The sequence below is a fragment of the Rhincodon typus genome, chromosome 28 (assembly GCF_021869965.1).
Source record: "Rhincodon typus isolate 14 chromosome 28, sRhiTyp1.1, whole genome shotgun sequence".
NCBI classification, from domain to species: domain Eukaryota; kingdom Metazoa; phylum Chordata; class Chondrichthyes; order Orectolobiformes; family Rhincodontidae; genus Rhincodon; species Rhincodon typus.
Genome location: NC_063359.1, coordinates 30,363,254 through 30,379,983, shown reverse-complemented (window position 1 = coordinate 30,379,983; position 16,730 = coordinate 30,363,254). Strand labels below are relative to the sequence as shown.

The window sequence follows — 16,730 nt, the reverse complement described above, 5'->3', positions numbered from 1 at the left end:
GAACTGGAGTCACATGTAGGCCAGACCAGGTAAAAACAATGGATTTCTTTCCCTTAAGGGCTTTAGTGAACCACATAGGCTTTAACACCAATTGACAATGGTTCCATTATTATCATTAGACATTTTCAAATCCAGATTTTTGCATTGAATTTAAGTTCCAACATTTGTCCTGATATTATTTGAACTTGGACCACCAGAGCACTACTGGGGTCTCTGAATTACTATAATTCAGCAACAATATCAGTGCTTCTTCCACCAGTCTTCAGTGTATGTGTAATTGAGCTATACAACACAATCAATGCAGATTGTTACTCATTGCTGTTGAGAAGATGTTTTGGGCTTTGAGAAGTCATTATTAGAGAAAGGTGTCCCAAAGTTGGCCAAAATATTGATTTTAAAAGAGTGGAAAAGCTTAATATCCCATAAATATTATTAGATTCTAATAAATTGTGCTGGTAAGACCAGCCATTTTGGCAATCTGTAATTAAAAATTTTCTGGCTTTAGTTAAGTGGTGACCACGTGGACACAATTATACCAAGCATACAGAACTTTACCGTTGTTGATATTGCAACAACTTATTTTCCAGGAATCAAATAAGGAGATGGGTTTAATTACATGTTGTACATCTGATTAAAAAAAGGCAGAGGGCAAACATTTTGGCAGCCCTTGATTAGGTTGAAAATTAGTTGTGGGTCCATAAACTACAGACTAAAGAGAATGATTTGATAAATAACTGATTAACCATGAACGTAGATCTGGAAAAAGATGACCTCATAACGTGTTTTACTACCTTTACTTGATAGGCACTTTACAGCTTTGTGATGCACCACTTTCAGATATAACCTTCATACCCATTATTTTTCAGACAATTGGTGCCAGTAATGATGCTGCTGTCTTATTTACACTACACTGGGCCCAGCTTCTTTTTATCCACTTGTCCCATTATTATCTCCTTTTGCTTTATCCCATCATCTCTTTTGTTATTTACATTTCTCTTGTCCCCTGTGACAGATCTTCCCTTTGTTCATGTCTCTTTCCACCTCTCATTTCACTGCACTGGTACTCGCTTAAAATACGTTACATCTGTACCATTTTCCAGTTTTAGAAAGGATCACAGACTTGAAATATTAACTTCTCTGTCTTCCCAGATACTGCCTGACCCAAGTATTTTAAGTATTTCCTATTTATATTTCAGGTGTCCAATATCTAAACTATTGTGCATTTTGTAATAGCAATTTGTTTGGAAGTGTACCAAGTCAGATTCGATCAAAAACTTTATAAATGTCCAAGAACATGACACATGATTCATCAGTGTTCAAGTTTAGAATTCGGAGATATGTTCTTTCAGCTGCATTATTACCAGGTGATCAATAGTTTAAACAGTTGTGGTTTCACCCAAAGCTTTGTAGGAACATAGAAACAAGAGTAGGCCATTTAGCCTCTCAAGCTTGTTCTGCCAGTCAATGAGATTATGGCTGAACTGTCACTAAATTCCATATAAGTGCCTTTTCTCAAAGCTTTTGAAATATTTTTTATAATAAGAATTCACCAACTTTCATTTTAAAAGTAATAATTTATCTAACTTCAATTGCCATTTGCAGAAAAGAGATCCAAACTTCTATTGCCCTTTGCATAACAATATAAGAAAGAGTAGCAGGAGTGGACTGTGTGGCCCTTGAGTCTACTTTGCCATTCAGTAGGATCATGGCTGATCTGATCATGGCCTTAACTCAAGTGTTTGCCTGCTGAATTTGACTGCTGAAATGTCTGGCTCTAATTTTTTGACCATGCAGCCTAGCCCAAGGCTCCCCAGTTAGATAGAATTGAATCCCTAGAGTGTGGAAGCAGGCCCTTCAGCCCATCAAGTCCACCCTGACCCTCCAAATAGCATCCCAGCCAGACTCATCTCCCTACCCTATCCCTCTAACCCTGCATTTCCCATGGCTAACCCACCTAACCTACACATCCCTGGACACTATGAGCAAATTAGCATTGACAGTCCACCTAACCTGCACATCTTTGGACTGTGGGAGGAAACTGCAGCACCCAGAGGAAACCCATGCAGACATGAGGAGAAGATGTAATCTCCACACAGGTGGACTTGAACCCAGGTTCCTGGCACTGTGAGGCAGCACTGCTTACCACTGAGCTACTATGCTGCCCCAAAGTGGCGGTGCCAGGATTCGGACCCACACCCCCGAAAAGACGGGAGCCTTAATCCAGCGTCTTAGACTAAAACAAAACCAACCCTGCTGTGTCCCTTAATATCTTGAAGATTTTAATTGTATTGCCCCTTAACCTTCTAAATTTCAGGGAAAACAATTCTAATATTTTCTCCTCATTCAACTCTTGGAGTCTAGGTATCATTATGGTAAATCCAAGCTGCGTTCTTCCAAGGCCAATTTTTCCTTCCTAAGAATTGCTCCCAGGTCTTTGGTGAAAAATTTAATCTACCCAGCTATATTCTATTCCTCTTGGCATAAAGGTCAGCACTTTATTAGTTATTTTGTGTATTTTCTGTAATTGTTCATGACATTTTAATGCCCCAAGAATGTTGGATCTCCACTGGTTCAGCTATTCATTTAGAAAGTAGCATATTCTATCTTTTTTAGGTCAAGTGGATGACCTCACTGCCTACATTGGAATCCATTTGCCACACTTTTACCTATTCACTTAATCAATGAATATTCCTTTGTGGTGTTAAGTATCAGTCTACATTGCCTATAAATCATCTATCTTTGTATTACTGGCAAATCTGAACAGTGACTTTCTGTTCTATTATCTAATTCACAAATGACTATCATGAAAAGTTGAGGTCCCGACACCAATCCTTACAGAACACCAGTGGTCACATTCTGTCAAAGTATCTGCCCCTCTCTATGCCTCCTTCTGCTCAGCCAGGTCCCTAAACAGGTCAGTCTTTTGCCTTCAATTCAACTTAATAGTTAATAGTATACTCTAGTGGATATTATCTATGTGATGGATAGTTAACAATAGCTTCCAGAACTTTAGAATAACCAAAATAAGAATAATCAGCTGGTAAGGTAAGAAAGATAAGTGGGATATTTCTTAGAGATGTGATGATTTTATAGAGATAGAATGAACATGAACAAATTCCAAATGAGGGATAGGTTTGGAGCAAAGATATTGAATATGTAGCAGTTAACAGAGATAATTTTCAGCGACACATCTGAAGGATAACAAAAATAAAACCATCATAACTGAGTTCTTTTCTAATCTCAAAGAGCCCAGAATCTGTAGGCTTGGCAGCAATAAGGCATGATATTGCATTTAACAGTCGAATAGAATGGAGCAGTATAGAGGTTTATTTCCAATCTCATCAAGATTTAGGGAAGAAAAAAGAGAAAAATACTAACCTTTTTTGGATATTAGAACATTCTACAAGAAGGATGAGGCTGTAGTCAAAACAGCCCTGCATGAGAAAATCAATCTAGTTTGGAAATTGGGGTAAATTGAATATGAATCTATAGATCATAGCAAAAAAAATTGCGTTACTACTATACTGACAAATGGATGAATAGAAGTGAAGATATTGTTGATGGTGATTCAGCAGAAAAGATATTAATGTTGTTAAGTTTGATGCTGTTACTTAATAAAAGATTGAAAAGTTCATGAGAGTATACGAGTTGCAAGATGAATAGAAGATCATTTTGTACGGTGAGAGAAAAGTAGTTGTAGTCACAAGTTGCATTCAGGGATCCGAGCATATATTCCATGCTGACATCTAGTACAGTGCTAAGCTACTGTCCTTCACAAGAAATGCAACTTCAAGACTTTATCTTTCCAAATGATTGATAAACATGCCAAAATTCAGAATAGAGAAGTTGTTATCGGGCTTAACATTTCTCCCTCAAAAGCATCACAAGGTCAAATTCAGTGCTGTGTGTAGAATTTTACAATGCACAAACCTTTTTAAAAAATTGATCATGGGATGCGGGCATCCCTGACTTGTCTTTTTCTCTTTTTGGTGTTCTAGCATACTGCTAGTTCTTTGGGGCAAAGTCAGAAGAGAATAGGGGATGTTGGCCAGTGGGGAAGATTAGGGATATCTCACTCACACCTAATCAGCAGTGCCATGGGGTTAGTTAACTTAGTTGGCTGGACAAATGGTTTACAATGCAGAGTGGTGCTAACTGCTTGGGTCCAATTCCTGTACCAATTGAGGTCACTATGAAGGTCATGCCTTCTGAACCTTGCATCTTGCCTGATCCTTAGTGACACTCAGGCTAAACTCATCACTGATTGTCTGTCTTTAAAGAGAGATCTTACACTTTTCATGCAGTGCCATGCCCTGTGCAGATTCCATATGCAGGTCCAGTTCTGAATATATTAGGAAGCCTTGGAAATCTTCAGGCAACATATTGAGGTGGAGACTTGATTCAACGTATCTCTGTCTCATTTCCACTTCACCAAGTCTGGGAACTGAAAATCTCTCTCGAATAAAGAAGAGAACAATATACTGAAAGAATGTTTAAAGGCCGTGGTTTTACTTTGCAGGGGTAATAGTAACAATTTAATCCCCTTAAAACAGATTTAAAACAATGAGGTCTTTAAAGTAGCAGAGAAAGGAATGTCACGTGAATGCTTTAAATGCACAAAAACATGGCTTACCAGAACAGGCACAGGCAGCTGAATTTTGTGATCACAGCTGGATCTGACTACCTTGCTGTCACCAATCTGATGCTTGCACAGTCTATTACATACCTATTGGATATTGTATTAACTGTTCAATGCTCACATTTCTCTGTTGACATTGGCCCTTTCAGAACTGTAAATGTGTGCCATCTCCCTGGCTATTGTATGATAAAGTTGAAAGAGAGATCTCCACCAAGAACATGAAATTGAGCTACAAAAGTGTTCTAAAACAAAACTAAATATTACAATGTGCTCACTATCAGGACAGTGGTCTGGATTATACATAAAGTAATAAAACCAAAAACAGCAATATCATAAGTTTTTTGTTTAAAAATGTTCAGGAAAACTCATTGCCACTCAAAATTACTTCTTTTATTTCTAAACTGTGGCAATTCCACATTTACAGTGCTAGAAATGTTCCAGAAATAAGTAATTGATTTGTTGATGCAAGGAAATATCCTCTTCCTCTCATAAAAAATATAAATCTTCAGTCATAAGTCAACAGCTGTTTGGTACCCAACAGAAACAGCAAGCTGGAGTTTCACTATGTTTGTGAGTAGGGAAGTCTCTTGGAATTTCTTGGTTTAAGCCATTTACAAAACCCTAAAGCAATCCTGCCACTGTTCTGCCTCCTGATATGGCCTTGCACCTGGATCAGGGCAGAGAGGAGGAAGAACAAGATCATAACTGTATGTCTCCAAATTCCAGTAGCTACACTCCTGGCAACAGGATCTAAATACCCATATGCACATGGATTATCAAGGTTTGAGTGAGGTGAGGGGAAGTATATTTCTAGCCTTCACTGAACCTCTTGTGTTATTGATCTTCTGTCTCTAGGAATCCTCAAAGAACCTCCAGCTGTAAAGAGCTTGGGCAAAGTCAGTGGAGAGTAGGTGAGGTAAGGACTGGGAATGGCTGCTCCTACCTTACTAGCACTGCCATACTGGGCCTGTACCACTTCCAGATATAGGTCCAATTCAACCCTCCTATTAGGAAGCCTTGGAAATCATAGTTTTGATATTGAGGTTAGAGACATGATGCAATGCGTCTCCATCTCTTATTATCTTCACTAAGCCTATGAACTGAGAATTTCTCTGAAATAACGAGGAGGAAAAACTACTGAAAGGATGTCTTTAAACTACAGTTTTTTTGAGGATAAATGATTACCTATAGTCAGTAGGCATCATCTCACCTTAAACATTTTTGCCTCAGTTTCTTGTATATATTTTCAGTCAACCTGTTCAGGCATGTTATGACACATCTCCAGTGTAGATGGGCTTTGAACTTCCTAGCCCAGAGGTAGGGACACTACCACTGTGCCATTTGCCCCCTATAATGTGTTTATCTCATGTCAAGCCTGGACATTTCACGTATAAAGTGACCATGATAACTACTACACTACAGAAACAGAATGCTCAAGTTCTTATAAATAGGCAGGACTTGTGTAATTGGTTCTGATTACATCCAGTTATATCCTCTGATTGATGGAATCAGTTCTAACTTTCAGTTCTGCCCTACAAATGATCAGGTTAGTTCTAGTAGATTCCAAAAATAATTGATCAACTCCCACAACCTCCAGTTTCATTGAAAAACCAGATTTTTTGTTGCAATATACTAACAAGCTGACACAGGGAATGAAATGCTAACTGTCAGCTTGAAGTGTGATGACTAACATGTATGCAGCACTAATGGAATTCTGCACTGATCCAGCTGCATTTTCATTGTGCTTAAAAGGGGTTATTATCATAAAATGTAAAACCAAGCATCCTCACCCCTTTTCTAAACGTTCATGCTTGTAACACCATTTTACTGCAAATGCCTGTTGCTCGTTAGTTCTCCAATTATACAATTTGCAAAGCACACATTAGGAACAGCAGACATTTAATTTTTGGTGCCAGACTTTCTTTGGAGACAATAAAGCCTATTTAACACAATTGTTTTGACACAATTTCCTCAAACTAAAGCTCTTTAAGTCCATCTGCACACAGTTGTACCAAAATTATTCATATATGTATTGCAGTGGTTAGATGAGTTACAGCCAAGCAGCCTGCAGTATTTTTATGATCTTGCTTGATAAACTGGCTGAAGATAAAAAAGTGCCCACCAACTCAACACTCAATATGAACTAATACCATTTCATTTTCACCCCAAATCATTTTTCCTTTATAATTAAGAACTTCACCATTTCAGTCACAGTTCTTCATTCTTTGCAATCTGATTCATAAGGAATGCAAGAGGTGTCAAACAGCACAAGCTTGATCAGCAATTTTTGCTCCAATTTGAGAGGATTTGGATCCAAGTATCCTCTTTTCAGCTTAGGGTCAATTCTGTAGTGGTCCATTTGGCTCCTGAAGGCAGCAAAGATTTCATTTGGAGTCAAACAGTTTGGATTTGGTTTGCTCACCTCAGTAATGCTGATCAGTTTTGAAGCCTAACAGTTCTACTTGTGGTATGAACATACAGATAGTTAATCAAGGCCTTGCAGGCTGGAGGAAAAAAATATAAATCACCTGCCAAGCTTTTTGTAGTCATATTGAAAACACTTTCCAGTGTGAGAAGAAAAACCTTTCAATTTTGTCAGACAGATTTTGAAGTAAGCCATAATCATCAATAGGCCCAAAGAAAGTGATGAGGCTTCTCACCTGGGCTCCGAGCGCAAGCCTCCAATTAAAGAAAAATTGTTTGTTTTTAATGGTCTTTTACACTGACAAGTGGGCAATCATTCCAGCACCGGTAGCTGTCAGGGATCCAGGAAAATCCTCAGTTGATAATGCCCAATGCTTCCAATTAGGAGCAGAGCCGCTCCTGGAGCGCTAACGATTCCCCAGTCTCCACAGGCCCTCGATCAGACTTTTACTGCAAATTACTGACACAAAACAACTTGTATTGATGGCGGAACATGTCGTCCGTGGCTGCTGAGTTTAATGAGGCGATGGAAGTTTGGTTTTGCTGAATTTCTTTGTTTGACAGCTGCTTGGGAAGAGGAGTGTTGACCTTATAAAAGATTTAGTGATTCTCATTATATTCTGTCAAGTAGTAGAGTGATGTGTTTCTAAGTAATTTGCATCTAGGCTCCTTGTGCATATTTTTGCAGAGCATTTCTATATCAAAAAAGTAACTGTTGCAATCTTCCTGTCAGTTTTTGTTTAGAAAATGTTTGTCCAAAAGCTGCTTTTTCATGAGGCAAGGAGCTTGGGGGTAGGGGTGTATGCAGGACAGGGATAGAGGGAAGGAAAGAAAGAGTTATATCCTGTTGTAGTCCATCTAAGAAATTGAACTCAGTAGTTTTAGTTTCTTCCTGGATATATTATAAAACTACCAACACATTGTGGCAGATGGCGGACACAGCAGGGAATACTGGTGATAAGAGTGGCTCTTTATCTGTGACACTTCCTGACACAAACCTGGACCACTTGCTGAACAAGACTCTAACTATAATAGGTTTTGTGAGTGTGATTATTTTTAACAAGTTGTCAACAGCTCTTGAGAGTTCCTGATAATTTTTCAGTCCGACCTCCCTTTTGTTTGTTTTCCTGTATCACGGCTGCACTAGATATCACTAGCCTGTGACAACACTCTCATTCACTTTTCATGTGGTGAGGAAACAAAACAAAGGAGTACAATTAGTGGGATTGAACAAGGTGTAATGTTCTTCTCTTGACTATTTAAGCGATTAGAACTTTTTCTACAATAACCTGAATGCCCATAGACATTGGTTCTTAGATCGTTTTGGCTGCGAGCTGTTTAGGTGGGCAAGAGATCTTGCAGACCACCCCACCCTGGTGCTGCACAACTGCTTTAACTTGCCACTGCAAAAAAAGTCATCAAATGCTTGCTAGTAAATGTAATAAAATAGTATGGAATCTTAGGTACAAAATGTAAATTATTCATTTGTGGCAGAAACAAAAGTATAGAAATTTCTTATTACAAACATTAATACTACCAAAGAACATATCAAAAGATTCTATTGTGTTAAATTATCACAATAATCTTCAAAATTAATTCATGTCTTACATCTATAATAATTAAACAAAATCAATAGTAACATAAATCCTGCTAATAAAACTACATGATTTTTGTTTATGACAACTTATGCTGTGCAAATGAGAACTGGTCTGGTAGTATGTTTTCAAGCGGGAGCGTAAACTTGATAGTCTGGCCTGATGTCTCATATGGCCTAATCCTGTGCAATGTACATCAGGGACTTGCATTTTGGACCAGCTTTCTGACCACCTGGAGGATCCGGATGGACTACCTGTGGTGCAGAAAGCATACTTTGAGAGCTATAGGTTAGTGACATTGTCACAGTGACATGATTTCAGTGGTGTCACATAAAAGGCCTGAAAGTTACAGGTGAGGTCAGTTTGGAGGATCTCAACACCTTGCCCAAGTTTTTACAGTGAGCATTTAATCTGAGAAATTCTCCATTCCTCTCAAATTATCTCTCTATAGCTTTCAAAAATTACAGCAGTGGTTAAATTTCAAAAGTTCAGCATTGGAAATAAAGCTCCTTGGGTCATCCTTCTGTTGGTGTAAATGTGATTATTTTGTTCATGCCTGGAAGGAAAAGTACTAAAATTTTGTACTGTGAATAATAAACCTCCTAAGATTTCCATAAGATTTTGTTTATAATATTGGGGTTAGTTTATGAGTTTTTAAATTGTCAGAGCACACACTGGTTTGTGGCCCCTTTGCAATCTAATTTCACTCATTTTTGAATTGGATTTCCAAGCAATAAATGGGAAATTGGCACAAAACTAATCCACAGAATGAGAAATTAAATGTATTCAGGTGTTTCAGAGGTTTCTAAATTTTAAAAAAATTACTGAGGACTGAAGAGTTAAGCTCCCTCTCTGTACTTGGTTCTGCAAATATTCCGATCTGTGTCTATTGAAACCAGAATCTGAGTTTCTGTTGTGCCAGTTATTTATAATCAATTATTATACACAGTTACTGTAAGACTTAACTGGACTGTGGGAGCACTATCACCGCAAAGACTACTGAGGCTCGAGAAGGCAATTTACCATCACCTACTCGAGGGTCACTTTGGGATAGGTGATAAATGCGGGTCTTGTCAGAGACATCCATATTCTATTAAGTAACTATAATAATCAGTTTAACTATCAGAACAGACTGTGCTGGCTGAGACTCTTTGCTTTCAAAAAGAAAACTAGCTGAAATGTGACTCAGTGGAGGTCTTAAATTATGAAGGAATTTGGTAGGTTAAACTTATAGGGGTGTCCATAAGTTAGGATCATAAATGTTATATGGTTGCTAATATATCCAATGAAGAAATCAAGTTTTTGTTTTACCCAGAATGGTTACAATGTGAATTATAGATATGACTCTAAGGGGAAGCTAGATGAGTATATCATGTCGATAGCATGTGCAGATGGGATGAGATGAAATAAATTAGAATGTTATGGCAAGGTGTGGAGGGGGAAATCACTTCTCTTTTTAACTCTCTCTCGGTCAGTCACAACAAATATTTTTGTTTCTTTTTAGCGTGCAGTTATCATACTTCAATTAAAACAGAGTTTGCTAGAAATGATGGAGCCAATAACAAATGTCTTTCTGAGTGAAAGAAAAAGGAATTTTATTACCTAACCTCAAAGATAATAAAAATGCAACATCAAACACACAGACAAACAAGGATAATAAGTTTAAAAGAGAGTGTCTGGTATGGACAGGGAGAGTAAAATTTTCAGAGTTTAAGAGTCCTTACAGTCCTTGATGTGTTTTAACATAAGACTACTGTTGTTTGATTGCTGACTGGTATCCTCAGCAGTGCAGACGTTTGTAGATACCTTTGCATTCTCACTGAATAGTTGTTTCTCCACTTTGCTTTTTCACTGTGTGTTGTTTTCCAAAACAATGAAAGAAATAAACAGGGAGAGAAGTAGTGAGAGACAGTTTTCTTCTTCTTGTAAGTGTTTGCTTACAAATTCATTTTTCTTATCTCTGCTGCTCAAAAGTAGCTATTGAAATATTGTTGAGCTTGTATTTCTGAGTGTAGTTCAATCTGTTTCTAAAATGACTATCTGGTTGCTGAGCTTTTCATCTCCCAATATGTGAAATTATCACCCTAGGATGGATTAAAATAAAAGATGTGAATTTCTTGACAGTAATTCAGTTGCCTGGTTATTATGTGTTTACATAAAAGTTCCACTGCCAATGGTTTTGTTCATTCCACATGGGTCTTACTAAGCTTGTCTCAATATGTGATCAGGTTAACATTGCAGCCACTTTAGGTCTGTGTTTCTTTTAAAAAATCATTTCAGTGTGTGAAATTCTCAGGCATAACACTCAGATGATGGAAATTAAAATTTGGCAATTCGTAATTACCAATATCGTAACATGGAGGAGGCTGAAATGAAACATATACACCAGCATGGACTATTTGGGTTGAATGGCCTGTTTCTGTGCTGTACATTCTTGGAAATTTGATGTTGTTATGTTATTAAAATTCAAAATAATCTGGGGTGAACAACGTGAAAGGAGGAGGGGGAAGCGTTCCCCTTCTTGAACCATGGTGAACTCCAACATGTAAATGTGGGAAACAGGGTTGAAGGTTTTGCAAGCATCAAAAGCCGATGTTATCAAATCGACATTTCTCTTTGGTTACGAAAGTAACCACATGCTCATGTTGTTTAATATCCAGCTAATTCACTTCATTCCTTATAACATTCAGAAACAGCTGAAGACGTTGAACATAACACTCATAATGACGCTGTGGATCATGGCAATACCCTGTGTAACAGGATTGGTCACCTCCCAATCAAAACAGTACAGCACATTTATGACTTTGATACCTGCATGGGTAGAAAATGTCCAAGTACATCCTATCCACACATAAAAAAAAATGATTAATCTAATCTTGCTATTTATGGCCTGTCAACATCAATGTTGGTGGTGCATTTAATAGTACCATCAGCTGCCATTAATGTAGCACAGTCCAAGTCTATCAGAACCACTTTTTACACACCTCATTAGTGTTAATTCAATTATGATTCCAAGAGGAGAACCACAGACGAGAGTTGAGAGTAGATGGCCTTTGGGTCCAGGCAGCTTTAAAAGTATGACATCAAGGAATCCTCATAAAAAAAAGGTCAATGAGGCTGAAGTGGAAAAATTTCCAAAAGCTGATATAAAAGAAGATACTAGCACTTTCAGAGATCAGTCATTTTTTAAAAATTAATTCATGAGATGAGGGCATTGCTGCCTAAGCAGCATTTATTGTCCAGAGGGCAGTTAAGAGTCAACCACATTGCTGGGAGTCCAGAGTCACGTGTAGGCCAGACCAGGTAAGGATGGCAGCTACCTTCCCTAAAGGACATTAATGAACCAGATGGGTTTTTCCCAACAATTGACAATGGATTTACGGCCATCATTAGACTCTTAATTCCAGATATTTATTGAATTCAAATTCCATCATCTGCCATGGCAGGATTCAAACCTGGGTCCCCAGAACATTATCTGGATCTCTGGATTAATAGTCCAGTGATAATACCACTAGGCCATCACCTCCCTATTGAGCCCTAAGATGTCACTGCAATTATCGGCCAGTATAACATCCTGGGCCCAGTCATTTTTACTGATCTGTTATGCTCAAATGAGCCGTTCTCCTCCACTCTACTTCCAGCCTGTCTGTTTGATCTTGTCCTACTTAGCCACTCGATGGATGTACCTATCTAAAGCTTCTTCCAACTTGGTGTGCTGGATTCCTATCTTCTCTGGAAATATTGTTTTTTTTCTGTGTCGTCTAGTTCTTTCAAAGATATACAGACAAACCATTTCAACCAAATTAAATTTTTTGATGGGCTTTCTTGTCGTTTTCATAAATCATTATTTTTGACAAAAAAGCTACCATTCCATGGAACTAATATTTTGTTTTCATTTCTTATGAAGATATGTCAAAATTGAAAATTTGATAAAATCTCTCTATTTATGACTTTAAAATATGGTGTAAAGGAAAACAGTTAAAAAGAAATGCCATCAAAACCTTTCCTCTTAAGAAGGAAGAGTCAAGCCTGATTTTTGACACATACTTAGTTAAAGGGCACTTTTGTTCGAGGGCAAACAGTAAAATTCTACTAGCATTAGCTGAATTAATACTGCTTATCATTTATTTTAAATCTAAAGTTTTTTTTGTAAATTTAAGAATAACTAAACATAAATAGATTAACTTGCAATTCATGCTGTCAATACATCTTTGCTCTAATAGTTCGATTAAGGCACAGATTACGGACAATATTCTTCAGGTTTGAGGTTGGAGATAATGCTTCAAGCACTATTGTTTTTAAAATATTGTCCAAATGGACCATTGCCTCTGACATTTCCTTTGCTTTTTCTGTGCAGATTGGACCTCACCTAGATACCTTCCGGAGCATGGAAGCTCGCCGTGCAGCTTTCGATGCTAACTGGTTGGATTCGGCTGCAAGGAGTGGCCCCCATGGACATGGTGTCTATGCCTTTGAATAAATCGGAACCTAAATTATTAGTTTTCCTTAACTTACAAATTAAATAGAGGGATTGTAATTGTGCATATTTTCAAATGTTTGAAATATGTAGCGATTTTAATACATAACTGGAATTAAATTAATCTTTTAGCCTTTTTGATTACATCTGTTGCGTTTCAAGATGCAACACTAGATTCAGGAAGAAAACTTACTTCAGTTTAATGTTCTGTATGTAGGAAATTGTTATTTTCATCTCTCTGTTTAGAGAAAATAAATCGTCATCTACTATACATCAATGTCCAAGACAACCTAATGAAAACTACCAGATAAGGTCTCCTAAGTTTATCAATTAAAAGAAACATTATTCTGTAGCATGATATTACTCAGAACTTATGTAAACTCTGTTCCCACATGACAGGTCAAGGGTAAAAGTGAGAGGGACATTGGGTACATTAATAATCGTAAAGACAAAGCTGAACTTAAGGTACCTTAGCTTGGCATTTCAAGTGGAATGGGGTAATTCTGTCTACTTGTTAAGTGCAAGTGAAGAAGTGCACACTTTCTCCACATTCCTAGATTCCTAGATTGTGTCCACGTTTACATGCTAAAATCAAATGAAACATATTAGGCACTCATCAAATATGGTCCCCCAAACAGTTTGCTGAATGATCCAGTGCAATTGTGATATGAGACAGTTATTGGAGCTCAGATTTCTATACTGCTGTTTTACATTAGAACACTGATTACATTTCAAAAGTACATCATTGGCTGTAAAGCACTTTGAGATGTTCAGTGATTGTGAAAAACACTTGGAGCAGAACCTTATCAGGTCTCAAACAACTTTGGCTATGGCAAGAAATCTGGGAGAACTGTGTGAGATGTTGAGTGAGGCCTTTCTCAAAGTCAGGAACAACTAGTTGCATTTTCTAACATTTCCTGATGTTGAGCTTGTCACTAGGGATCTACAAGATGCCAATTAATGGGGATTATTGCTCCTTGCCACCCATAAACACAGAATCTCGCCTCAATAATAAACAGGTTCTGATCCTACTGCCCACTGCTCAAAAACTAGGCAAAGAGAATTCCTAACAAGAATGTCAGGGAGGCTACCTGCCAACTTCAGCTCACCACTTGTTCCTCTAGACCGCCACTTTGGATACCCAGTACCAACATTTTAGGGCTCACTCCATGACAGCTTCCAAGAGCACCTCACATTCGACGTTGGCCAGCTTCTCCAAACCATCATGGCACATCTCTGCACTGTAATGCTGCCCTTTGGACGTACCAGCAAGTATCATTGTAATTCTGCAGCAAGGACACTTGGCTTGTGGAGACAATGCATCGATTTGTGAGAAATGAGTCTGCAAGTTATAGCTATGTAGGACCCTTCAAAGGGCAATGCCAGAAGGTGAAACACATTTGCAAGCTTATAAATCCTTATGATCTTTAGGCATTAGCCTACAGGGTGCAGTCCAATGACCTAAGCACTCCTACACAATGGTTGAAATCCTGGAAAATGATTGTAAAAGTATTGTGCTAGCTGCATTACCCATTGCCAAAAGTTAGTTAAAATGGAGTGTTTCCATTTGTTTGATTAATATTCATGTACAATGTTTAACAAATCTAGCAAATTAGTATCCTAATATTACAAAATCACTGTTCCACTAACATATCCCTTTTAGTTTTGTATTACACTAAGCTATTAGTCACTATTCTGTGGGCTGTCTATCAGGTTAAAATTTAGAAACAAGCATTCCTTAGAATGCAAAATCTTTCCCCAATTTGGAACTTTCATTCGTTTATACATTGCCTAGAAACAGCTCCAGATGCTATGAGGTAACTTGAACTAACTGCACAGAGGCCAGTGTCCCGTCACCAATTCACCCTTTATTTAATAGTGTACACTGGCGCAGTCCACAACTGAAGAGAGTCTAATCTCCTCATTTCATTGGTCAGCCAAAGCTTTCCTGATTGAGGTTGTTAACCTGGGCCAATCAAGAACCACATTGTTAATGATGCCCACCTGGTTCCAATCACGATATTCCCCTCCAGCCCAGGGATGTAGGCCTGGTCTTTCACTTGTAGCTTCTTATGACGCTTTTGCCCCGGAACAGTTCCTCCAACCCGGACTCTGACACAGGCGTACCAGACCCTGGCCCATCTCTTGCATCCAGAACATCTCGGAAAAATCTCCTCTTCTTCATCTGGTGAAAACAGTATCAAGGCTGCATTGATTTCACACTCTGAGGTTTCCTGAACACTAGACAGAGGGGGAGCACCTTCAGTTTCTCCCGGACCTGCTGGCTGTTCTGAGGGACCAGGTATGTTTTGCTCCTGCCCCGTTTGCAAGGTAACAGCTTTCAAGTGATCCACGTGTTTGTTCAGGACTGTATCACCTACCCAAACTTTGTAAGTCATGGCACCCAACCTTGCGTCAACCTCACCTCGTACCCATTATAGGGCCATTTCCATGGTTCTGGCACCAAAATTGATCCCCTGTATTAAATTGTCTCTTCCGCGCAGAGGCAGTATGTGACCGGCATTGGCGTTCCTGCTGCTGTTTCACACTCACCCCCGGGTCTGGGAATATCAGGTACAGAGTCCTGTCCCCATCAGCAACTCCACTGGAGCTATCCCCGTTGTATGGGGTGGTCCTATAATCGAACAGGAACTGGAACAGTTTGGTCTCAGTTGATGCTGTAGGTTGCTTCTTTAAGCCTGCCTTCAATGTTTGGACTGCTCTTTCTGTTAACCCATTGGACAATGGATGGTATGGAGCTGTCCTTAAGTGCCGAATGCCATTGGACTTTAGGAAATATTTGAATTCCCTGCTGGTAAATGACACCCCATTGTCCGTGACCAGTACTTCCGGGAGTCTGTGTATCACGAATGATGCTCGCAGCTTCTCAATCATCATCCCTGAGTTTGCTGAACGAACCTTATGCATGTCCAACCACTTTGAATGAGTTTCCACAATGACTGGAAGCATTGACCCCATGAAAGGAGTTAACATGCAACCGAGTCCCGGGTTTACCCGGCTATTCCCAAGAATGTGGGGGTGCTGCTGGTGGCAATTTTTGTCCGTGTTTTGTCCTCTGGGCACTGCCCCACCAACAAAGTTATGTTGGCATCCAACCCTAGCTACCAGACATAGCTTCTCGCTAGCATCTTCATCTTGGAAACCCCTGGATCACCCTGGTGGAGTTCGGCCAGTATTGGCAGCAAACTTTACTTGGGACAATCACCCTTGCTGCCCACAGTAATATGCCATCATCGATGGTGATCTGGTCTTGCTGGGTCCAAAAAGGTTTCACTCCTGGTTGTAATCGCCCTGCTGTTTCCTCCATTACCATCAGCTGTTCTAGTTTTGCCAGGACAGGATCTTTTTGTATCCACAGTTGGATATTGTCAGCAGTGACTGGAAGGATGTATAGGAAGTCCAAAACCAAAACAGATTCTTCCAGGGTGGCACCACGTTGGAGTATCTACCAGTGGGAGGTGGCTCAAGACATCCGTATTAGCCAATTGGCTTCCTGGACGGTGTTCTAACTTGTATATGTATGTGCTGAGAATAAGGGCCCAGCACTGAATTCTACCAGAAGCTTTGGGCGGCA

At 39.0% G+C, this 16,730-nt stretch overlaps 1 protein-coding gene across 6 annotated transcripts in view; it reads left to right on the top strand.

Annotated features, from left to right (window-relative positions):
• The window catches only part of cfap77 (cilia and flagella associated protein 77), a 177,883-nt gene extending 164,458 nt beyond the window's left edge, over positions 1-13,425 (top strand). For 5 of the 6 annotated variants that reach the window (XM_048613676.1, XM_048613674.1, XM_048613673.1 and 2 more), the window contains one exon: positions 13,016-13,425. In XM_048613676.1, the coding sequence (XP_048469633.1) occupies positions 13,016-13,138 (123 nt within the window). In that variant the 3' untranslated portion in view covers positions 13,139-13,425. Of the gene's footprint in view, positions 1-5,494; positions 5,553-13,015 lie in introns of those variants that run through there. The other variant, XM_048613679.1, reaches the window with a different exon arrangement.
• The last annotated feature ends 3,305 nt before the right edge of the window (positions 13,426-16,730 follow it).